Source organism: Daphnia pulex, chromosome 1 (genome assembly GCF_021134715.1).
Source record: "Daphnia pulex isolate KAP4 chromosome 1, ASM2113471v1".
NCBI classification, from domain to species: Eukaryota; Metazoa; Arthropoda; class Branchiopoda; order Diplostraca; family Daphniidae; genus Daphnia; species Daphnia pulex.
In genome coordinates, this window is record NC_060017.1 from 7436381 (window position 1) to 7461814 (window position 25434).

The 25434-nt window shown below is 43.9% G+C and overlaps 1 protein-coding gene across 3 annotated transcripts in view; it reads right to left on the minus strand.

Moving 5' to 3' along the window:
• The window catches only part of LOC124197638, a 32735-nt gene that overhangs the window by 1276 nt on the left and 6025 nt on the right, over nt 1–25434 (minus strand). For 2 of the 3 annotated variants that reach the window (XM_046593181.1, XM_046593189.1), the window contains exons 3-6: nt 15349–16387; nt 4383–4500; nt 4135–4259; nt 945–1585 (exon numbers count right to left, since the gene is read on the minus strand). In XM_046593181.1, coding sequence (XP_046449137.1) covers nt 945–1585; nt 4135–4259; nt 4383–4500; nt 15349–16384 — 1920 coding nt within the window. In that variant the 5' untranslated portion in view covers nt 16385–16387. Of the gene's footprint in view, nt 1–944; nt 1586–4134; nt 4260–4382; nt 4501–15348; nt 16388–16978; nt 17610–25434 lie in introns of those variants that run through there. The other variant, XM_046593177.1, reaches the window with a different exon arrangement.

Here is a 25434-nt window from a genome sequence, read left to right on the forward strand (position 1 = left end):
AGAGAGAGACAGACAGGAGCTGTCTCCTCTCTGTCGGGGAGCAAGTGGAGACTAGTCAATAATGAGACAGACGAGAGCAAAGTAGAGAGAATCAAAAAAAGAAAAAAAGGATAAAAGCAGCAGCAGCAGCAGCATACCCTCTAGCTAACAACTCTTGATGGGAACTCGTCGACCTCAACTTGTGCGTCTCGTCGCTCCAGCGCCAAACGATCCATTTTCCAACGAGAGATAGAGAAAAAAAGAGGTTCAACTTGATCGGCAACTTTGGCCCATCAATTGTCAGCGCAGCCATTCAAATGGAAGAGAAAAAATAATCATCTCTTCCGGGTGGATTATATATTTTCTTATTTCAGTTTGTTACTCGAGTCGAGTGATGTGTGTATACTATCAAAAAAGCAAAGATCAATAAAAGGAGGAACTATATCCTATAGCTGAGGTCCCCCCCCCACCCTATATACTCGGTTGGCAATCACGGGACCCCACTGATGGCGTTGGGGTTTCGGTTTTCTTTGTCAATCAAAAGCCGAGAACGCGCACAAGAGAGTATACGATTAGATGTTGGCATTACTTACACACACATCGAAGAGAGATATATGTGTGTTGGGCTTCTTCTAGTCTCTTTCGGGGGATAATTGGAAAACGAGGGGAAGCGAGAAACCTTTGATCGGGTAAAAAGGAAAAGCCTTGATCATCTGCTGGCGCATTTTCAATTAGGTGAGACACACACAGCGGAGGAGGAGGAAATGCTATTCCTTTATAGTTTCTCCTTCAGATATATTGGCCCCCATCACCCCAACCAATTCCTATGCGGATATATCGCTTCGACTTTTATTATTTCAAATATAATCCGGAACTTCTTTGAGATCGAGAGCTGGGCCAACTTGAATTAAAGCTCGCCCGGTTTGTGTTTTAAATGTTATTGGGGGAAAATGATTCATTTTTACTTGTTGGCTGTGATGGGAGACGTCGGCGATGGCCGACGCCGTGGGGCTGATGGCCGACACTTCGCTGGACCGTTTGTCCATCATCATCAAGAGCGAGGCTGATGAGAGCGGCGACGTTTGGACGCCAATCTCTTTGCAGACGGACGCCGCCGTCGTGCTGCTGGCCAGACTGTTGGTGGCCATCAGGAGCAATTTGCCCGAAGAATTGGCCGCCGCTTGGGCCGCCGACCTGGTCCGGCTGGCCCATTTGAAGATGTGCGTGTGCAAAATGATGTAGACGGCGGCGGCCAGTTCAGAGCTGACAAAGGCGGCCAGGGCCGCGTAAAACGACCAGCCGTAGCGGAAGGACGGGATCAGGGCGGCCGAGACCAATCCGCTCCCGCCGGCAGCGGACGACGAAGCCACTGAATGTTGCCCGCCAGTCGCCGTTGTGGCCGTCAGCAAGCTCCGGCTGTCCGAGTAGAAAGCGCTTCCGGGGCCAGCTCCGCCTATTCCGGCGCTGTCGCCATTGTAGAAACGGTTGGACGGCGACAAGGCCGGCGGCCACCCACCGGAATGGCGCGACGATCGCAGCGACGGCAGCGAAAATTCTTCGTGAAGGACCGAAACGAAAATGATCAATCCGCTCCCCAGAGACAATCCTAAATGATTCACAATTGAGAGATATTTTAATTATTGTGCCATTGACGGAATAAGAAAATGCCACTAATAGTTCATTGCACTCGTGAAAAATAAAATGTCATACATTTTTAATCCATCCCCCGCTTCCGTCTGTTACTCCCCCGCCTGATCTAAGTCACATCATCCAAAATTCAAACGAATAAATAAAAATAAATAAATAAATAAATGAAAACCGAAGTAATTCAGATTGGTGTGGGATGACAATATGCAGACGCAATTTATACAATACGATTGGTTTCTTTTTTCAATTAAAAGATTCAAAATTCCCGCCGAAAACAGAAATTTGAAATAACTAATCAAGTCAATTAAACTAGCCAGTTTTTATCTAGCTGGTTTGTCCGACCCCACCCAAATGGTATGCAAATATCTGGGGGGAAAAAACGAGTCGAGAGTTGCAATAGAAAAACACACGCAGATCCAGGAGCGAGCGAAAATGATTTTGCCGAGCGATACTCGACCGTGAAATCGTTCGTGTATCAAAGCGGCGACGGGACGCTCTTCATTCAAATTGCAAATATTTATTCATCTCTCCTTTTGTTTCTAACTCGCCCTATTATGAAAGCTGCTGCTGCTGCCCAGTTATTCCTTTATTTCCATTTGGAAGAAATCTCAATTAATCCGCAGACGCCAAAAGATGATTATCTAATGTTTCGGCAGCCTAATTTTATTCCGCATCTCTTCACTCCCATTTCAGCCCGGCGGGAGGTCCTTTTGCAACTGGGATGATGAGATGATTATCTTTCTTTCTTTGAGCTGCTGGAGAGAGACTCGAGGAAGAAGAAGCTCGTACGACCGGAAAAAAGTCAGACAATTGGCCAGAAAGGAGAAACTGGACCGGAAATAGTAAAAAAGTGCATCACAACAGTACACGACTCAAACAAACAAGACAACACATCACACGGTCGTATAGCTCTGCTCCCCCCTCCTACGTCGTCAATGTCTACTCAATCAAAAAAATAAAATTCTAATTAAATTACATCCAAAATGAATTATTTTTTAAAACAAAAGCTTCCGGCTTTATGAAATCTAATGAGAAAACCGTGGGAGTTTCATCATTTTCTTTCCTCATTCCGCTGAAAATCCAATTCTGTGTACACATCAAATACAATTAATATCACGCGTTGAATATCTACATCTATATATACTATAGCGCTTATTTAATCCGTATTATATCAACGTTTAAATCATTTTTTGGAAGTGGAGATTATAAATATCGCACCTATAGACACACGCACACACTCCATTTACTTTCCGCCCCCCTTTTATTTTTGTTGTTATAATTTCAGACAAGATCCCCCGGCTGCTACTGCTGCTGCTGTTATAAGCCTACCAATTATAAGCTTTTCCAGCAAGTTGTTGGTTGTTGTTGTTCTTCTCTTTTCTCTTTCGCTATTTTTCTTTTCCCCCGGATATATTATATATACATAAGCAACGTACACTATAGTCTATAATTATATTCCGGGAGGCGGTAGACATTATATAGTCTGTGTTCAATTAGAGCCTGGGCTATACTGGATGTTGCTAAGGCTCCTATTTTTATCAAAAACAACTGCACGCCCAGCTACAAAAGCGGAGCTCCCAAAAAGTTTCAGAGAAAGAAGAAGAAGAAGACAAGAGTTTCCATTAGGAGCTGCTGCGTGCAGTGCAAAACAAAAGCGCGGGTGGGAAATATTATTATTTTAGACATGAAAATTTTTGTTTCATTTTTCTTTTTCTCTGGAGGTGTTTTTTTTTTAATATTTAACTTCCTCCTTTGGCTCCTGACGAAAACGTCTGAAACTTTTGGCACATCACGAACCTCACCACTACCACCCCCGCTATTATTTCTAGGAGCGCAACAAGGCGGAAATTGCTGGGCCGAGATGATGAACGACGTCGAGAAGAATTGATGAAATCGATCCAGTTATATAATGGCCGCCATAGTCCAAAAACTCAACTTGCAAAATATTCGCCCAGCCAAAACAAAAAGATTTGGTTATTCTCATATTTCAGACCTCAGTGTACACACAAGAGTGTATATAATAATATCTATGTGTAACACGGATAAATATTGACGTATTTCCCCTCCCCCCACCCTGGCCGCTATACAATGTCTATAGACACACACACACACAGAGCCGGCCCACAGTTTCTCAGCTTGGCCTTCTCTATACCGTTTTATCGATCGGATGAAACTCGAGACTTTGCCGGCCCAGACTTTAGCTTGTGGCTCTGCTCTGCTCTCCCGCTTGTATTTATTTATTTAGACTTTAGGTCCAGCAACAACTCTCTCACTGTCGTAGAAGGAGGGGGGGGGGGCATTGTAGACGACGCTCAGTGCCAAAGACGGGCACAGGTTGAATTTCGATTCACGTTCAGTCATCTGCACTCAACCGCCCTGCATCTAATCTCCCACAAAGTTGGCTGGGCCAAAAAAGGACGGACCACTTTTATGTCCGTCGAACAGACACACAAGACAATCTCCAAGTGGTTGAATGATAGTAGAAATGGGATGTGGTTTAATAGTTACCGGCCAGAATGTGCAGCGAACTGCAGACGAGGGTCCGATCGGGACCGGTGCAGCGTCCGCCGATGGCGATGATGAGGGCCACCAGACCGATGAAGGTGCCCAGCACGAAACAAGGTGTGGCGTACCTGAGTGGACAGACAAACAAACCAAAGTACAATCTCTCAGAATGATATTAACCGCCCGTTTGATATGTATGAGAGAGATGCCCCCAGGAGACGGGCGCAGCAATTTGCCGGTTGATGTGTCACCTGAGTTTGTTGAGGAAATCGGGCGTGTACTCGACGTTTCTCCACAGACGGAAACTTTGCCCAGTCAACGGCCGCCAGTTGATGTACTCGAGCGGAGCGCACGGCAAATTCGGTAGAACTGCCGGGCAAATAAAAGAGAAAAAGAAAAAGAAATTATTCATTTGTGCTGGAATATAATTGTGACAGCAGCAGCCGGACACATTCATCATGTAGACCATTTAGACGATCGTCTAAATGGTAATCAGGCCGGCAAATATACTCGGGATAACACTCACTGGCGCTGATGAGCCTGTCTACCCATCAACTTGTGTATCCAACCCAGCTGGGCGCAAGCAACAAACGGGCAGAGTAAAAGATAAAAAAGGAGGGACAAATATAAGACGGACCCTCGCAAACATGTCAAATATAAAAGTTAAGGATAAAAGGAAAAGAGCTCCTGTGATGTTTATCGGCACGTCTCTGCAGTTGCCCAGTCCCTACAGACACCAGCACAGAAGAAAAGGCTATATTAGCCGGCCTTGCCCGTCTTTTCTTTTTTTCCTGGATACTTTTGAATAATTCCCAGTGTAGAAATAAGAAAGTCCAGCTGCACTGGAAGATCAAAAGAATGAAGATACCCCCGGATAGAGTCCAGCAGTCCAGTTTCGACCAATGAACAGGACACACGAAGGTAAAATATATACATGTCCAGTCAACTCTCATTTGTTTTTTTCGTTTACTTTTCACACGTGTACGGGAAGACACGACAAACTTTATCCCGTTGCCAGGCAATCGTCAAAGTTAAAAAAAGGAAATTCAGTTGGTGGGCAACGACGGCCATTATATTTCAGATATTCCTCTTTGTGTCCGGCATGTTGTACCCAATGACGTCCATTGCGGACAAACAACACAACAAAAAGAAGGGGTAAAAAAAAAGTTGTTTTTGTAGTACAACAACAACAACAACACTCGATCACATTGGGGAGAAAAAGAAAAACATGTAATATGGGAGTGGCTCCAGGAGCCCAAAAAAAAGAAAAAACTGGGCCAGCAGCGGCAATAAAAACCCTTCCGGTGGTGGATGACGTCAAACGGGGCGTATAGCGCATCCGTTGCATCCAGCAGCTTCCCCCCATTTCCGAATCTTCTTTTGATCCATCCAACACGTAAAGAGAAAAAAAGAAAAATTTTGTTATTTGGTTGTTGTTGTTGATATTCTGGCCGGCAACGTCTATTTTTCCTGGCCGGATTTAGAGGCCGACGAACTAAATTCTTTGGCCGGAATCTTATTCCAGCGCGTCGAATTTCAAATCCCAGTGCATTTAGCTGCCACAACAACATCATTGTGTCTGTATTACAACTCAAAGGTAGTTGCGATGTTGTTGCGGCAATTGGGCTGCAAGTTTACCAAAATGGCCGAAACTTTTGTTTGGCCGGCCGGCCAGCGCAAACGAGAGAAAAGCAAACGCAATTTGTGTTTGGTTGGGAGAAATAAAACATAACGGCCGCTGGGCGGACAGTGTAAAATACTGCGCAGCTGGTCTAGTATATACATATACATGTAACGGACAATAAAAAACAAGGAATAGACGGGCCGGGAGGGAATAAAAACAAGAGATGTGACGGCCAAATGAGGGAAATAAAAAAAGAAGCGGAAAAAGGAAGACGCTAAGAAGATTGCGGAACGGAATGATGGCCGACCGACCGACCGACCGAAAGAAAAGAAAAAATCAGTGAAAATCTCCACCCAGCACTCACCGACGTCTCTATACATCGTCATGTAATGTCATATAACATTAGATTATTTACAGTACATGGTAGTATATATTGCCAGCGTGAAAAAAAAAATCTGAACGAACGAAAATACTTTTTTTTCAATTTCCCGCTCGGTGGTAAATCTACTCCGATTCGAGTCAAATGTCTTTTGATTTTTTTGGAAAGTGTCTATAAAACCACAGCCATTTTTATTCCCGGGCCATCCTCTATTTTTTCTTGTCTCAATCACAAACCATCACGCCGAGCTGCTGCTCCCGGCTGATGATCAAAGCTTCTCAAGTGACACTGTGACGAACGATAACGAGCCGAATTCAATCACGACTCTCGGAACAACAAACAACCGCAACAACAAAGCCCGTCTCTAGACTATACACTATAGTTGTCCTCCTCCAGTTGATGATACACACAAGACGGGTGGAAAAATATAATGTTTTCTTTTTCTTTCACGTTGATGTATCAAATAGAATTTGAGTAGCGCCACACACACACACGCCAATAGATTGACGCCTGGATATCTGCTGGGCACATTGTGTGACTGTACACACGCGCCGGGAGCTGCTGGATAAATATGGACAACCTTGTTGTTTTTGGGCTGGGCTGCATAAATCAAAAGATATACTGTATTTGAGCTATAATATATACGTGTCACATTATGTAAATAGGCGCTATAGACGAGAGATTGCGGCTGTTGCTGTTGACTTTGATATCAAAAGCGGATGGAAAAATTCCGGCGGGAAATAAATTTTCAAAAAATCTGCTCCCGACACCTCTCCAGCCCTTTTAAACCATCATCAAATTCCACTTAAAGCTAAAAGTGATTAAATCGCTTTCTAATAAACGCTGCTGCTGTGTACACACCCGTCTATAACCTGTGATGGGCGGATGTGAAGTGCGACTAGACCAGCGTCGCGCAGAGTGCCCGTTTCAATGGACCCAGTCAACTTTAAGAATTATTTTTTGTCCTCCCCCCTTGAAAAGTGTAGAAGAAAAATTGTTGTTGTTGAATGGAGATGTGTGTATAAAGGACACACGCACACGCACACGTAATATAAAAGAGAGCTGATGGGCGAGAGCGGTGCGCTCTCAGCTGCTCCTGATGCCAAACTCCCTCGAGTGCTAATTAAATTCCCGGTTAACGACGAGCAGCCGGATAGAAGCGGGAAAGAAGAAAATACAAAAATTTTGTTTTGACATATAAAAAGAAGAGGGCGAAAAGAAAAAGAAAATGTTTGGGGAAGGGGAAGTGTACACTGATGGCTTTTCTTGGCTCCCACTTAACCAGACTGAGCGCACTTTGCCCGTCTCTTACTACTTTTTCTTTTCTTTTTATTTTTTTTATTCCCGCGTGATCATTCCGATATAGTGTCTCCTCCACACTAGCTGGGCAACCAATGACGTGCCCGTCTATAAGAGAAACACACAGCCCATCACCAGCAGCTCACCAGTTTCTCTTTGGCTGTTGTTGCTGGGCCGTCCATTAGACAAGGAGAAAATTGGGGAGAGATAAGAATTAATTCAAGTGATGATGGTTGGAGAGGGGGATATAACATGTCGATTTTATACAGTTGTATCTAACAGAGTCATAAATTTGGAATGGAAAAAATGAAAGTTGGGTTTTTCTGTGTGTAAATCAAACGGCGAGAAGTTGGGAGAAAAACAGCCGCCGGCGACAGTTTTTATCAAATCGCTCTATATAGCTATATATACCGATATTATACATGTACGTCTATAAATAACAAATGTAATATATTTTGTCTGCTGGGGCACGCAGGCTGGGCATGAATTGCGATTTGCCAGACGACAGCAGCAGCAGCAGCAGCTTCTTTAATATATAAATCCAACGCCACCATTTTTCATTTTTCTTTCTTTTCTTCAAAGAAAAATGAAATAAAATAAAAATCGAAGCCGAGAAATCAAATTTTTCAATTTCTGCGCCACCTATATAGACGCCTGGTTGTTTCTTTTTTTTTTTTGTATTTCGGTTCGATTTCAATATGCTGCAATCAATATCGATATGCCGTCAGGAGAAACCAATATTTCATCCAATATATTAAAATCGATCCTTTTTTTTCTTCTTCTTTTATTATTGGCAATCATTTAGAAAAACGAATTATTTGCCCAGTTGGCGAATGATTGTCAAGAGTGTAATCATATCCCATTGTGCCTTACACACACGACGTATTTGTAGAGTTTCACTCTCGACTTATATTTCCGAGAAAAAATAATCAAAAAGAAGAAAACAAATATACAAAAAAAGTTAAATAACTTTTGTTTCTTTCCAGCTAAAAATAAGAAGAAACTCAGACGGAACGTGCAGTCGCAATGCAGAGTTCAACCGTAACCCCCAGCCACCAAAAAGGCGGAAAAACGATCGACACTTTTGATGTAATACGCCAAGAAATAAAAGAGTTAAATATAGTGGATGGCACTGCGGATGCAATAGACGCAACTTGTCATATAACCACAAAGGGACAAGCGTTTCATTATGCAACATCAAACGTGAACTGTCCCATATATAAACTATACCCAGGGCCCAAAGTTTGTCAAATCTATATTGAACTTCAATGTAGCGATCATCCGTGACGGATATTCCCCGTGATTGCCGGCCATAGGCCCAGCCCGGCCGTTGGAAATTTCAGCCCAGCATTAACATTGACTATAACCCATCCATAGCAATAACAACTGGGCAAACAAAAGACATAACGTCAAAGGAAAATCTATACAAAACAAAGAGACGGGCCAGCCCGTTTGCTCAACCGACGCCATCATCACTGCTGTTACAATGATTAGTCTAAACATCTGTTCCGTCCGGCTCTCCTCAATAAACGAGGCCTGTCACAAGGGCCGCCTATCCCTATACCACTGCACGGGCCGTCTTGTGATGGATGAATGTCCTTTACTCAACGGATTAGGACGTTATGTCTGGAAGTATGTGTGTGTTCGAGAGAGAGAGAAGACGGCCAAGTTGAATAATAACATTCAATAACACCGGCCAGCCAGCAGAGATAGAAGCGCGGACGGACACGGCGGTTGAGATTAATTAGGATGGCCGCCTCGTAGTATGTGATGGCGCCAATGATAAACAAACAACAGCCGGTGCTGTGCTGGGCTGGGCATGCAGAGATATCTAGAATTTCCGTCGCTCTATAATGTTGTCCTGGAGTGTGTACACAATACACGTTTATACTAAATATAATAGACGACGGGCCCTGTGTTGAGCATTTCGGGAGTTTCTTTGCGCAATCACTCGTCGCCGGGCAACGCGTTCGCAGCAACTGCTGCAACAACTTGAAACTTGGGCACACCGGCCCGCGCGCGCGGATGTGTTTAGAGATCAAGTTGCCGAATTGTATATCTTTCAGAATAATAATAATAATCCCGCCCGTATAAACACAATCCGCAAACTCGTCCCATCATCTTCATTCCGGTGCTGCTGGGCGCGGCGGACGAGAGAGAGAGAGAATAATATTTTACAGAGCTGGGCGTTAATAATATTGATCAAATTATATACAGACATGGGGAGCATCGCAGCTGGAGCGATTACGTGTCTCATTATATATCTTCCCAGCCCCCCCCCCCCTCTCCTTCATTCCAGGCCGCCCATGCCCGGTTCTCGGCCTCTTTTGCAATGTTAATTAAGACAGGAGCTAAATAATGGATGGACACTATATTATAGAAGAGAGGGGGTTGGAGAATATAGATGAGGACAGGAGGAATATAACAAATGCATCATGTGTGTAACACATATCGTACACACACAGGCTCATATATCTAGGCCCAGCATGAAAAAAAACTAGATCTAACTTGATTGTAAGACATATCGATAAATATTCGTTTAGATGTAGACAAGAAAGAAAATATAAGAATCAACTGGAAACATAGTGGGCCGTCTGGCTGGACTATGATGGACGACAACGAGATTTACTTTGACTGGGCATATACGTATATAAGCTATATACAAGCCTATATACATATATAACATCTAAATGAAAATAAACCAAAGTCAAATGGAAGCCCAGCAGATGTATAGATATAAAAGTTGTAGACTTAAAGATTAACTTAAACATTCAGTAACGGGGAGAGAAAAAAGGGAGAAGTTGGTTGTGGGCAGCAGGCATACCGGACATTCCGGCGGAAATCCCATTCCGGCAAAGTGTATATATACTCGCCAAGAATTTCCAACTTTGCGAAGAAGAAAAGGAAAATCATTTCGCTTCTAAATAAATCGCAACCAAATACCCACGGCTGTTATTTCTCTAGCTGCCTCAATTATAATTGATATTCGACACTTTTTCGTTCAGCTGGCCCGCCAGTTTGTTCCTTAACAATTAAGAAACTCTCTGCGGCCGTCTGACGTCTTGTTGGGTTTCGATTACACGACGACATGGAACCAAAAGAAAATGGGAAAACGAATCGAGCGCAAGAAGCAACGGCCAGCAGTGATTTGTCAACATGGACGTGTAGTATATACTCGTTATTGTGATGTGAGAATGCATGGCCGTCTCAAACTCGATCCTCCCACCCACCCTAAAGGCGCGTGTATATACCAGGATCCAACTGTCTACCAAGAGATACGGCCGCCAGAGTATTTTTTTCTTCTTTTTCCTTTTAATTCGGTGGCCCATACAAGAGAACGACTGTACACATATATACTGCGGTCGGCCAAAAGACAGATAGCCTCTACTCCGCCCGTCTTATTCTTCTTCTTTTTTTTATATGTAGACGGAACCGACGCCCTTTTTATTACATGTGGCGACATCATCATCATCATCGATTGACCTTTTTTATTTTTCTTTCTTTCTTTTTTGGGGGGGCCTCAACACACCCACATGATCAAAAGCACTCTTTTCTTTCTTTCTTTCTTCTTCTTGCCGGCCTGGAGTATAGTGCTACATCCATCCGTCGTCGTGTACATGGGCGGCTGCTGGACCGTACAACATCGGCCGGGAAAAAAAGCAAATTCGTGACGATCATATCGATTGGAGAGAGAATGATAAAAATGTCCATCTATTTCTCTTTTTTGATCAAGACTCGGACCGATAATACACACAACACGACGGTGTGTGTGTGTGTTTGCCAATAATATTTTTTACGACGTGTTAAGATATTCGGCCGGGTGCCATTCAAGACGAGGTTTCATCGCCGCATATGTAGACCTATAACTGCGGTCGGATGGGTCGTATTATATAGAAGAAGACGGACGTAATAGATATCAAACGGCCCCCGCTATATACACGCACACAGAAATGGAGCACTGGCGATTCTTTTCTTGCGAAATGAACCTTCACCGGCCGCCAGGGCTTCTAAAATATCTCGGCCATTCAACGGGACCCGTGGTGAATGAGAAAATGTATGAATCCCAGCCGGCCATAATATAGACCAAACGGGCAAATGAAAAATGGGCGGTACAACCCCGCCGGTGGGGAAAATGGACACATAACAAACGCGGGACCAAGTAATTTAGTTGCCGGCCATGATGTAATAGTCATCCAACAATCCGCTCTTGTCTAATCCATCGCCAGCAAACCCCCCCGCTGTTAGTTGAACAATTAAACATTTCAAAGTATGTATAGCAGCCTAGAAAAATCATGACATCGCATCATCATGTATCAATCATCACCCCATAGCTACGCAATGCGGCCATTATTCTACAGGAAGTAAATGCACGCAACCGGCCACGCCCTCGCCCCTTCTACGTCCCATTGGAGAAAAGTATCGGAACTTTGCTTTTAATTTCCGGGTGTTGCCCCGCTAATCACTTGCATCAGCAGGTGGTGGAGCCCAGCGGAAATGCCAAACACATAAGGTGTGGAAGGCGCGGCAAACTTTAGAGCTAGAGTGTTACATCATCAGGGGCCGAGAAAAATGAAGTATATAAATAGCCAGACGAGAAACGGGGCTAAATAATCAAAAGTGGGCAGACGATCGATACCATTGCTCGGCAAGAAACCGGCTCGTGATCGGTTCGTGAGCGAATGAATTCAATTAAATATTTTGGCGGAAATATTTGAATGACCATTTGGTGGAAAATAAAAAAAGAACTAAATGACGTGGTAGGTTATCAAACGGACAAAAAGGAAAACTTTTCTTGCAACTTTGGCATTTAAAAAATCACGAAATAAACTCTCAAACAGCAATAGACCCAGCTACCTAATACGTTTTAAAAGCTGAGGCAAAGAAAAACGGATGCTCGATTTCATCTGCGTTTCTTATTTTCTTCAAAGCAACTTGCAAATTATCCATTTTTTAACGTCAATTATTACCGGCAACAGAAAGTGAAAAAAACAAGAGTTGAAACGCCTACTTATATTTTAAAAGCTACGTCTTTTAAAATACGGATGGCTAATTGAAACAAATGGTTAAATGGAAAAAAAATTTAACCGAAAAGAAAAAAAAAAAATTGTGACGTGAGTACAGTCGAACGAATGAGAATTTATTCCTTGCGTAATAATCGGCTCGGATATAATACGTCTGGAATTCTCATTAGGGTAATAAAGGCCCTTGTTACCCAACTACTAACTATAATACGCAACAAGGATTTCGGCGTCATTCATTTCAACAATCTTTTAGAGAGAGAGGCGGATGAAATTCATTATTACCGTATTGATTCCCAGTCGGTTTATGCACACACAATCAACTTGCAAGTAATAGTAAAAATGAACAATTTTTTCAAGACAGCCGCCAGTGAAATTCTGACAGCCAATGGCTTGTCAAGTCAAAAATGTGAAAAGGGATAAACGAACTGGGACCAGCAGACGACTCAAATGTTAAGACAATCAAAAAATATCAAATGTCTATCGTGCTTGTTATTTTTACATGATCCGATTCCGATGAAATGCGCAATAAGATAATTGGAAAAATAACGGCATCTGTCGGATGTCGTATTATTATTCGATCGAGGCCATCCAACATCTTTTGTTATTCATTTAATTAGATCTCGAGCGTTAAATACAAATAAAATAAATAGAGCGTTTCAGAGACGTCACCGCCGTCTAACCTTTTTCGGCCTTTGTTATTACACAGGTCTGTCGCCATGGTTACCAGACGTTTTGATTTTCTTTGTTTCTCTACGAGCACACATTTCCTCGGTTCGACTCACAAACCAACGTCACGAGCTCATTCACGCGCGTCCTAATGTCGTTCAACCGGATTCGCCGATTCCAATCATTTTACAACAAAAATAAATTTAATTGGATAAAAAAATATATTTTAAAAAATATAAAAAGGGAAATGTGGCTTGAATTAGATATGAGCCTTTAAAGATTTTGTTTACAAAAAATGATTTGACGGTTGGAATCAAAGAAGCTGGAAATAATAGAGTGGCCGGCAATTTCGATTTGGCCGGCCAGTCGTTGCGTATCAATCGCAAGTCAGCTGTTAGCTATAACCTACCCCATACTATATAGCCTGTAAATAACCTAATCCATTTCTTCTTCTTCTTCTATGTATTCCCGAGTTAGTCGTGACTGACAATCAATACTGTGACGGCTGCTGGACGTCTGATCACAGTCGGCAGAGCGACCGAGACGGCGATACAAACGTCCAGTGTCACTGGGGTTCAGCTCCTTCTCTGCATGCCCTGGATCTACTTTCTCTTCTTTTCTGATGTAACAACGCAATTGAGCGGAGGAGGGAGGAATAAAGAAAGAAATGAAGAAAGAAAACAGGAACGGATGGATGGTCGCTGTTGGGAGCGATCACGAGGCAAGGCAGAAGAGATGGATCCCCCCCCCCCTTTCCTTTCCTCTTTTTTGGGAGCTGGAACAACCCAGCAACATAACTTATCTTGTACAACAACAACAAGACAGACGGAAAAGAAAAATTGTCATTCGCCACTTGCCAGAATATTTCAAAAAACGTTTGAATAAAAATATAAAAGAGAAAAAATTTATTTTTTAAAAAGAAATAGGAGAGCAGCACGATTTATATGCTGGGCATATTCCTTTTTAAAAAATATATATTTACAGCCCCAGGAATTTGGTGGGCACAACACGTCAGAGAGAAGCCGGCCCATATCTATCGACTAGATATGACCCTATGTATATTCATGCCCCTGGTTGACGCCGGCCAGTCACCAGGTCCTTCATATTCATATTACATGAAGCTTCCGCTCTCACTTCCTCTGTTATACCAGAGGATCTATCCAATATATATATAAGGCGACGGAATATAAACAGCATCCCATCTCTCTCTAGCTCTATACTCCCTTATGTATTTATGTTTATCCATTGCGCGCGGATAGACGACGAACGAAAAAACCCCACCCCCACATTGCACAGTCGTAGCTTACGACACACACTAAAGGATATTATATATAGATATATACCGGGCGAGAGAGAGAGGGAATCTAGCTGGCCCAGATTATTGGTTACGGGATAGATAGACACTGGCGATCCAGCGCCCAACAACCGACCGACTTGATTTATATATTTTTCCTTTTTTCAAATTCCGCGCCATCGCCCAGGAGAAATCAGAAAAAAAGGACAACAACAATCTCATCCGGCTATAAGGCCCGTTCTTCTCTTTGCCATCGCCCACTGGATTTGTGGGCGTTTAGAGAGAGAGTCAAGGCAACCGTTTTTATTTATTTAAAATAAAAACGATTTTAGCCAAAAAGTTAAAAAATAAATATAAGAAATGAATCGTTTCACATAGCACTTTCGGCATATGTACAACAGTTGACGCTATTGACTAAAAAATGGGAAAAAATGGGGAAAAATGAATTCGGGCTTTTTTCTTGTTCCGCTTGCGCGTCTCATCCATCGTGAAAGATCTGTGACTTATCCCCACCCAGCAGCAGCAGCAGACGAGGAGTGTGTGGAGCAATAAAACATTCGTTCGATGTGCCATCGCATTTCCCGCCCGTCAAATTTTTTCCTCCCGTTTTTTTCTGGTTTTTTGTTTGTTTCCATAGAAAAAGAAGAAGACAAAGTTGGCAAAAATGGAAGGATAAATAAATAAATAAAAACCCAGCGCTATGGGAAAGGGGGAAGGGATCCACACACACAAAAAAGGGCGTGGATCCCGCGTTCGTGCTGTTATTGATCTATGCACGAAACACAACACACACACAGCCCGGCGTATGTTACACAATTGGCAGTTGAATTGTTTGCCACCATTTCTTTTTTTTTCAAATTTCCCGCCCTATCCATCGATGCTTCAAAATGTCTTATAATTTATTCCAAGAAAAAAGTTGCGTCTAGAAACTTACCGACGCTGGAGGGCATTTCCCCCTTGAGAACCGGGCAGGCCCGGAAGAGTCCGACGTGAAAGACGACGACCAACGATCGTTTGTCTTCCTGCTCATCTTCTTGTTCGTCTTCCGGATTCTGCTGTTGTTCCTCTTCTTCGTGACGCAACATGACGATCTCCGCATCGTCCGGCTCCTTCATTCCTCCTCCTCCCTGGACGGCCTGGTACGATTCGTCCTGGGCGTAATAGTCGTCGTCGTCGTAATCGAATTCGTCGGCGTCGGACGTCGCCGGACGGGCCGTCGTCGACGTCGTAACGGCAGCTGGTAGAGACGGACTCGTTGTCGTCACGTTCTCGGCCGACGGGCCGACGTGTTGATGGCCACCGCCAGGAGCCGACGGACGCAGTGACGATTCCCAATTGGATTTGGTGGCCGTCGGATCCGCCCCGTTGGCGAAGCCGCTGGCCGCCACTTTGGTGCTGGACGTGCTGGCCGACCACGACGATTTGACATTGGAATGACCACCACCACCACCAGGGCTCGATCCGCCGGCCGTGGCTTTGCCGCTCTGCCCGTCTTTTGAACGACTGGGCATCAAACTGCCGTAACCCGTGCCGAACAAGAGCGGCCAGTCCTGCGTGGGCGGCAGGTCGATGGGCTCCCAAGTGTCCACCCAGTTGGTGGTGCCGGCCAGCGAAGCCAACGAGCAGCCAAAGGCCGCCAGTCCGGCCACTAGCGCCAAGAAAGAAACGCATTTGTTGCGGTAAAGTCCAGCAGCTCCTCCTCCGCCAGCGGCGTCGCCGTCGGCAAACTCTCGACGGGCAAATGATGATTCGCCGGAATCTTCCTTGTCATCCGCAGACGGCCGGAACGGCGTAGAGGCTCTGACTCGACTTTGGCCGCCCGTTTCAATGCTGGGAATTTCCGTCCGTCCAGATCCTACGTAATCCGAACTGTAAAAACTGGGCAGGTCGTAGAGTCCTGGATCGTGATTGGCTCCTCCGCGGTTTCTTCGCTTGCCATCCGCCGCTGGATGCTGTTGGCCGCCAGGCATCAGCTGGAAAAATATAAAAATAAACAATTACATTTTATTTCATAAATAACAAGACAAAAAGAAATTCGTTTCGTCTAAATGTTCCTATCGTTAATAGTTCCTAAAATGTTTCCGGGAATTTCATCGCGCAATTAGTGCGGAATAAATTTGGCGCGGGAAGCATTAGGACGGAATATTTGTCTTTTTCTTTTGGCAAGAATATTGCTGGAATGGATTGTGGCGGAATCGATCGATTTCTATATTTACTTGCGCTCCATTTTCCTTTTTATTTCTTTTTTCTTAGTAATAGCTCTAATAGGGTCTCGGGGTCTCCCCCCTCCGTTTCGATTAGATTTCGATTCTCCTATTATGCTCGTCACAGACCCCCGGTGACGTGCAATTCGATTGGAAAATGATAAATCATCGATCCAGCGGATGCGGTGGTGGATCGGCCCCCCCCCCTCGATTGATTGGCATTAAGGTGATTGCTGGTCGACAGAATTTATATTTTCAATTTGACTTTGGACTCCCATAGTCTGTCGTTATCCTATTCGACTACTATATAGAAATTAGACGGGAGAATGCAGCCGGCTGGAAGAGAGTCATTATTATTACCATCGTGCTGTTGCTGCCGCTACTGTGCATTCTGGTCTTTGAATAATTCAACTGGTTGACGTGGACTCTCACTCGGATCGATCGCCAGAGAAAAAACAAGTCAATTCACCCACTGCTGCTGAGGGATTAAAACGACTAAACACTGGATCACGAATTATATAAGACGACAGACACACACACACACAAACTTTTGTTTTAAAGAGCCGGTTAGTGTGTGTGGCTTGGAAGTTTTTGTTCTTTTCCCTCTGATCTCAGGGGGGAAATGGAGAAACAGACAACAGTCAGTTGGCTCCTATTTTTTGAAATATTTCCGTTCTGTGAGCACTGTGATGATGACAGCCGCTCCTGTTGTTCCTCACGTTGCACAACTAATCAAAACCGATTTTTCAATCCGGAATTTTTAACAAATTTGAAAAAAAAAGTTTAAAAAAAATTGAGCGCAGAGCTCCTGTCCACCGTCAGTTCATTTGAACCCGAAAACACCAAGGTACGACCAAACTTGGGGGTAGGTTAGGGGGTAACGGAACAAACAAACGAAACTCTTGCCCCCGACAATTTGTTTGGCAGATACTTCCTGATGGGCACAAGGAGCCAAAGCGACTGTCTCTCTCCTCCTGGATGAAATGGCTCCTGAAGGAAGAAGGAAGAAGGAGGGAGAGGATTGAACTACATAACTGGTGCGCCGTGGCGGGCGAGCTGATGCGCGCGCGTTGCAACTTATCCGTCAATCAGCAGCAGCCCCACACAAACACAAACGCAGATAAAAAGAAACAAGAGTATAGACGAAACAAACTGGAGGGAAATATAAAGCGATATCTTCTTTTCTTTTTTTCCACCCCACAACAACAACAACAACAACAACCGTGCAACCGCTCAAACAACAATAAAAAGCCAACGGAGCGAATTTTTTCAAAAAAAAGGGCGCCAAAGTTTGAAATGTGTCGTTCATTTCGCTCAACTAAATTTCAAAACTCTCAACTGACGAATATCACGGCCGTGGTCTCTCTCCTGATTTTGTGATTCTTTCACTCCCGTATTGATTTCTGGCCGTCCACTGTACATAGATTGTGACCCTATTGATATCTCCCCTCAACCCCACCCATCTGAGAAGTCTAAAAAGAGCACGGCCCTATTTTTGATAATGGCGTGTGTTCGCTATACACAAGAGAGAATGAGAAAATCGGTCCGTGAGAAGGTGACGCCCGACGACGACGACGCTGGTCAAAGGCGGATGTCTCATTTCCTGATGACGAGAAAAAAAGGGCCGTCCGCTGGCTGTGGCCATTGGGGGTGCCAGTTCGTGCCCAATCTCATTTTTATTGGCAATGGCAATCTTTTTCCCTTTTTTTCTTTTTAACCCAGATTTGTATCCGTCCTTTTTTATTTTTGTATTTTTCTTTTCCCGCTCTCGTGTGATTGGAATTTCCCTCGTTTTTTATTTTGAAACGGACAACTTGATGCCGGGGTGAATAACACGCGGGAGTCAAACGAAATGGTTCCCCCCCCCCCCCCAAAAAAAAGCCAAGGGAGTGAACACACAGCACCGACCCCACGAGGATATAAGAAAATAGCCTTTGGGTGCTGAAACTGGCCCTTGTAGACAGCGGATCGATTTTCTTCAAAAATAAAAAGATTTTTTCCTTTTTTTTATCTTTTATTACTCTTAGACAGTGTTTCACCCCTCATTTGGCTCCTTGCCCTCCAGCCCGTCTTTCAATAGTTGTCCAGCTCCCTGTATATTATAACCGTGTCGAATGACGGACATTGTAGGCTGAAGTAAGAGGAGGCCAGTCAGCAAAGAAAATAAAAAAGTAGGTGCTGGCAATGGCGGTGATGTGTGATGGGGGGGCTCTCTCGTTCGATGATCAACTTTCTTCCTCCTATTTTTATAGATAAAAGACTTGACACTGTCATAAAAGCTAAAAAAGGACGGCCTATAAATTTTTGTATTTTTTCAAAAAAAGATAAACGGATATTGAAGGAGAAAGAGGATAGCGCGCAGCAGAGACATTATCTACTTGTATTTTATCGATCGGCCGGCAACCGGGGCTTTATATGCAAAATAGAGTAGAGAGGACCTGCGATGGGAGAGCTGGTGGTGGCCAAAGTGAACCGAGTCAAAAAAGGATGTGCGGGGGGTGTGTGTGTGTGATATCATCGGCTGCCGGAAGACCGACACACACACAAAAAGCAAACCATAAAAGCGGATTTACACAACATTATCTACATATTGTATATAGACTAGAGAGCTGGCCAAAAGAATCTTATATAAGCTTTTCTTTATAAATATAAGATCCAACTGGCAGTTTTTAAAGATCTTTTAAGATTCTTTTCTTATTTCCTTCCCTCCCGAAAAAACTCATTAAATCCTTTTCGGTCACTGCCGATCAATTGCGTATATATTCACTGGCATTTACCCCAGCATCAATGTGTCATCCGCCGAGTCTACAACTGTCATAAATTAGACGTTTCTTTCTTGTATGTAGTCGTCGGCCCATAGTCGGAGCCGTAGAGTGGAAACAACATACTAATGACACACTCGAAGGACGTCAAGCCCCAAGTCATTTATCAATGTACGTACTGTCATCGCCCACTACAACTGTGTAGGCCGTGCAAATGGGAAGAAAATATTATCAAAAAATATGATCTAATTGTATTGTGATTGCCGGACTGGTGGCAGTAGTAGTACTACTAGTGGCGGACGTGAATATATACATTTCCAGGGTTCGTGTCCAGGAGAGGCTGTCTGGCTCCCCTCGTACACATGTGGAAATGATATTAAAGAAGGCGCGGAGAAATAAGAAAATCGAGCAACTCGTTTGTGTCCGGTTTCTGCGAACGTGATCAGATTGAAGCAATCGGATCAAGAGCTGCTGCACACGTAGGGGAGGCCCAGTCCAGTCTTTCTTGTGCTGGCCCTTGGAGAAAGGAGTGGTCCAGTGACTCGGTAATAACCCGCTCCTCTCATTCACCTTTCTGTCTCTCTCTGTCCACCTCTCCCCCCCTTTACTCTCTTTTGGCCCTTGTTAGTTGGCCAGTCATGAACTCATCAGCTCTCTTGTTCCTTCTTCACTGTGCTCCTTACGGGACTGGACCGCTCGACTCGTCCAGGGCTTATATACAAGAGACGGACAGCGGCATAGAAGAAGTCAACGAGACGAATGAAGGGACGGACGAGTCAACGAGAGGAAACGGGCAAGAAATAAGAAAAAAGGGAAAAGAATGACAGACGACTGGGAAATCGGCAGCTCCCCCATCGTCCAGCAGTTCGTGCGACTGCTATTCGGTCGAGATGGGAGAGGGGGGAAGAAGAAAATGTCCGTCTGGCATATTACGGTGACTAGATATTGGCCGGCGACCGACGGATCGATGTTTCTTTCACCCATTTATCATTTCTTCTTCTTCTTTCCTCCCAACTGAGTTGCTTGTCCGTCCTCTTTGAAGCGGGAAATTCAAGCAACGCCATATAAGCCCCCGGGCAGAGTCTAACTACACAATACATTTCCTATTACCCACATACATGTGCAACAATAATAGGCCCCCAGTCGGAATAAAAAGAGCCAAAAAGAAACTTTGTGGAATTTAACAGAAAAATCCTTGCCTATTTTACCCAGGATAGCACATTTTCAAGTTTGGTTGAAGCTAATCGGCCTATATAAACTACGCGGAATAAAAATAAAAAAAGATTTTTCTTCAATTTTCTTCTTTTAATAGGCTTCCTTCTCTGGTATAAAAATAACAAGCTGCTGCTGCTGCTGCCGAACTGCCACTAGATTCCGCGTGCGTTCGTCTTACATCGACGGAAGTAGACGGCCGCTCCTCAGTACATCAAAAGATTTTGTTTTGTTTCTCCGATTTTATTCGTCGACTTGACATTGGTTATTCCGTCTTGTTAACATCCCCCTTTTGTTGTTGCGGTTTGGCCTTTTAACATGCGACTCCCCGTAGTACCTCGTCCTATATAATTGACGAGAGATGGCAGAGGTGCTCACGCCACTACCCCCCTTTCATTCCCCTGGACATTGACGCGGAGGAAAAAAATAAATAGGAGCCGGCCAAGGCACTTGACGGGAGAGTCAGGTGGTTATGACTCCCGCTCGTTTCTATTTCAAAATAAAAAAAAGGTAAAATAAAAATGTAGAGGGGAGGACCTTGTGCGTGGGTATATAGACGTGATCCTTTTGCAGTCGAACATGTTAGACAGGGCCAGCCAGTTGCACATGTGTTGGACATGAGCGAATTTCAAGAGAGAAAAAATATAAAATAACTCCGACGTCGACTGGATAGAATCAGAAAAGAAGAAGAAGAAGCTTGAAAGAACAAGAAGTCTTGGTGGTAATTGAAGATGTCTCCACCAGGACCAAGAAGAAGGTCTCTCCTTTCTATATCATAAAACATCTTGTGTGACATATAGACACACACGCACAGTGTAAGCACTGTACATCTATAATTGGCAGCGGGCAATATATAGACGGGCAGGACATTGCTGCCCTGACCAAATTTTGGCGGAGACGTAATGAACGGTCGAGTGGAGCACATGCGGACATGGACCGTCTGTCTGCCCATCAGAAATGATATATGTAAGTGGGCGAGAGAGCTGGGCTGGGCCGGGCAATGCGACATCAAAGTTTCCATTAGAGTTTCCCGTCTTGGCGGTTTTCACAGTGTCGTCCAGAGGTTTTGGACGGGGGGTTTCTCTACACCAACGACTTAATTTGATTGCGCCCAAGGAAACATTTATGAATAAAAGCCAACGGCCAAAAAGACGAGACGACCGGCCTGCAAAAGGACCCTACAACCTCACTCTCTCTCTACTCTGAAAGGTGCACCAGCAGAGAGAAGATGGTGGCGAAGCCATCTAAGCTGTTTGCGTCGGGATCACGAAGCTCTTAGACGCCGCCCAAGGGCTTAGATCTGCTATATTCGCTACTATATACTCCCGCACGGCGCATAGTTTGAAATCTATTTGAAGGACCGCGATGACAGTTTGCCCATTAATTTTCCCAAACAGTATTATATAACATCATCTCTATAATAGAAGCTGTCAAAAGTTGGCCATCAGATCAGGAGCTGGCGCATATATCCACCCAACAGTTTTTGATCGCATTAAAAATGAGCGCTGCTGCTCTATCCTCCAGCCCTAGAAATGAATACGACGCCGCTAAGTAATATAGAGATATGCCGTAAACAACAAAGAGTTATATTGTGTGTTGCGCAAACCCTGATGGCGCATCTCTTTTTGCACACACAAATAGTTCCACCAGCATCGATCATCTCTTGCTGGGCGGGCGGGGACGTGCGGCATTCGAACCGCCAAACACAAAAAAGAAGAAAAAGAAGAAAAAGTCAAATAAAAATCGTGCGGCGCTGTGATGGATCTCTCCCGCCGCCAGTTTCCGTCCTGGCTATATAACACATAGAAACGTCAATGCTGGGGATATTCGTTCGATTTCCCTGTACAACATCACACAGGAAGAAGCAAGTGAACGGGAAAAAGTCAAGTTACACACACACAAATCCCCCATTTTTCCTTTTATCATTCGCGTTTGATGGAAATTCGACAGGAGAAATGTGTGCGGGAGGAAAAGAAAAAAAAAAAGTTTCGGGAGATATTGATGATGGCCCACACATCAAAAGGACGTAGGAGTAAAAATATACGATTGCGAAGCAACCCCCCAACGGCTAAAACATTTTGATTGATATACTCTACGGGGAGAGACAGGAAACAAAAGCCGATGAATATGAGGAGGCCCATATTGTCGACACAATCCGGAAAAGATGATTGCAAACGACGACACTTTTTGGTCTTCAAATGAGTCAAAAGTTGAAGACGTAAGACGTTCACAGTCACGTAGAAAAGAGAGAACCTACCCCACAGGAATCGAAGACGGGATGAATCAACAGAAACATGTCAACTTTTTGACATTTGCGTCATTATTTTTCGGTTCTTTTGTGAGTCGTTCGCTAATTGCCCGAGTCGAACAATTGGAATGACATAAACGGGCCGATTCAGCACTGACGTCGTCTCCGACTGTCTTAACAAAAGAAGAAACAGATGACTAAACGGTTGGCATATCAATCGATAATTGTTCACTCGCGTGACCTTTTCGTTCACGTCATCTGATTATTCGACTAAAATTATCAAACCAAATATCACGGTAGATTATACGTCTGAACGCATACAGTGAAAACAACAATTATAACCTAGTTTTACAACGTTGGCGGGAAATTCAAAATTGCGCTAAACGTACAAATGCAGGACGGCGCACATAGTCCGTTTGATTGTCACCATGAAAAATATACACCACTCCGAGAGCGATGTTTTATCTCCTTTATCTTGAAATTTAAGACGAGGAAAAAAAGGAAAAATTTCTACTACGGGGAAAAAAGAGGCAACTACACAAGTGCAACGAATCTGATCAGGCCATGAAAAGGGGGGAAATAAAAAAGAATGACATAACAGTACAAGGCGTCACAGCCAATTCAGGAAGAGGAAGAAGAAAAGACGAACCTGCCGATGATGAGATTGACAAGAGATCAATAGCTTCCCATTTTTATTTTCCCCCCAAGAGTTATTACTTAGCCGACAGTCTATGCTTCACAATTCCTCAGAGCAATTCTTAGCCCCGCCCAACCGCAAACTCTTTACACATCAAACATGCGTAACATATGAAACATTGCGTCAAGAGATCTAGCCAATAGGCTTCGTCGCTACACGAGTAATTTGGAATCCGTCACCGAAGAAAACCTCCTACCACGTACCAGAGTCAAAGAAGCGATCAATTTATTATTTTGGCGAAAGACACTACTACCAGCAGTCTACAGTTGCTACTTGAGGCTAGACTCTATTATGCTAACAAGCAATGGAAAGGAATGACTGTATTATATACGGAGCTCTCTCCTGACGTCAGGCAGAAATGCCACATGGCGCGGGAGGGAATTCAAATAAATGTTCACGGGAAACCAAAAAGAGAGTCTAACACGATTCCCGTCAGAAATTCTTATACGTGGCCGCAACAGACGGGAGCAGCGAGGGCCAAAGGCTTCTTTTTCGAATAGAATTCAATGAAAAGCTCATTACGAATATCATTTTCAAGAATAAGATGTGGGGGCGCTCGTGCATCTATTGCGTGGCGTTGATTTTCAGTCGACAGTCAAACGTGAATAACTTTTACCAGGGCTCGACCGGAGAAAAATAAAAATTCGACAGCGGACGCGCATAATTCTGAGTTGAAATTCAAACGCCAAATTGGGTGTAGTGACGGGCGCCAGTTATATAAATACCCGTTGGATAAAACGATACAGCCGAAATAGAGCGTCAACAGGAAAGGTTAATTCGCTTCGTGAATGATTCAGTCGCTGTGCCGCCGTCAATGGCAGACGTCAAAGAATCATTCCTGCTTGTGCGTGCGGGGGTAATACTTTATTGAAAATGGATTCCACGTGCTGCGGGTTGGTGAAGGAAGGCCCCAGACATGAAACGCTGTGTAATATGCAATGAGTTGAAAATGATAAAATCCTCTCTGCCTATCTTCTCACTCACTTCGCTAATCTAATGCTGAGCCCAACGCATCCGCCGCTAGGGCGCTATAGAAGATTGAAGAAGATGCAAGAGCCTTTGGGTGTGAGAGACAGCCAGCGCCATCATCTGCAGTGAGTGCTACCAAATCATTCAGCACTTCTTGGTGCCGGCTCGACTTCAAATAATTCCATCAGCATATATATATATATATAAGCTCGAGTAAATAAAAAACATAAATCAATTGCTAATGTGAAACACATGGCGGATGCGTAGCGAAAGTTCATAAAGCATATGAATTTTAATCGCTGGTAATAGGAAATGTTGAGGAAATGAGTTTAGAACAAGAGACGGAACGACGATTGGATGGAACTATATGGCGAATCAAACTTCTTTGATGGGAGAGGGTCAGGGATCTCTCGATTGGGACGCCGGGCGAACGCAATTTGTAATTTGGCATACACCAGATTGGCGTTTTCAAAGAGAGCGGCGCATTACAAACTCGTTCTGGTGTAGGGATTGATGTTGGGCGAATTGACAGGGTCAGGAATCAAAAAGTTAACTAAAGCAGTGCGCTAGAATTCACTTATTTGCGCCATCTGATTTAATTTGACAGCGAATCGTCGTTGATTCATCTCGAACTGCGAATTCTGACAACGAAAAGCAATTCACCCACAACGAAATTAGTACAGAAGAGGACAGATTAACTTTGGCTGGAAATTGCCAATGTTTCATTCAAAATAGAATAAATTGGATTATTTAAATGGAATGGTAATTCAAGAGACGCAATACCAGCAACCATATCTTCGTAGCTCTTATGTAGCCAATTCGTGGTATTGTAAAAGTTTACATCCAGATATTATTGTGAACGCCCCCGTAATACGCCCCCAACTTATTACTTGTTCCTTATAAGCCCTCTCTCCAAACCATTGTTGAT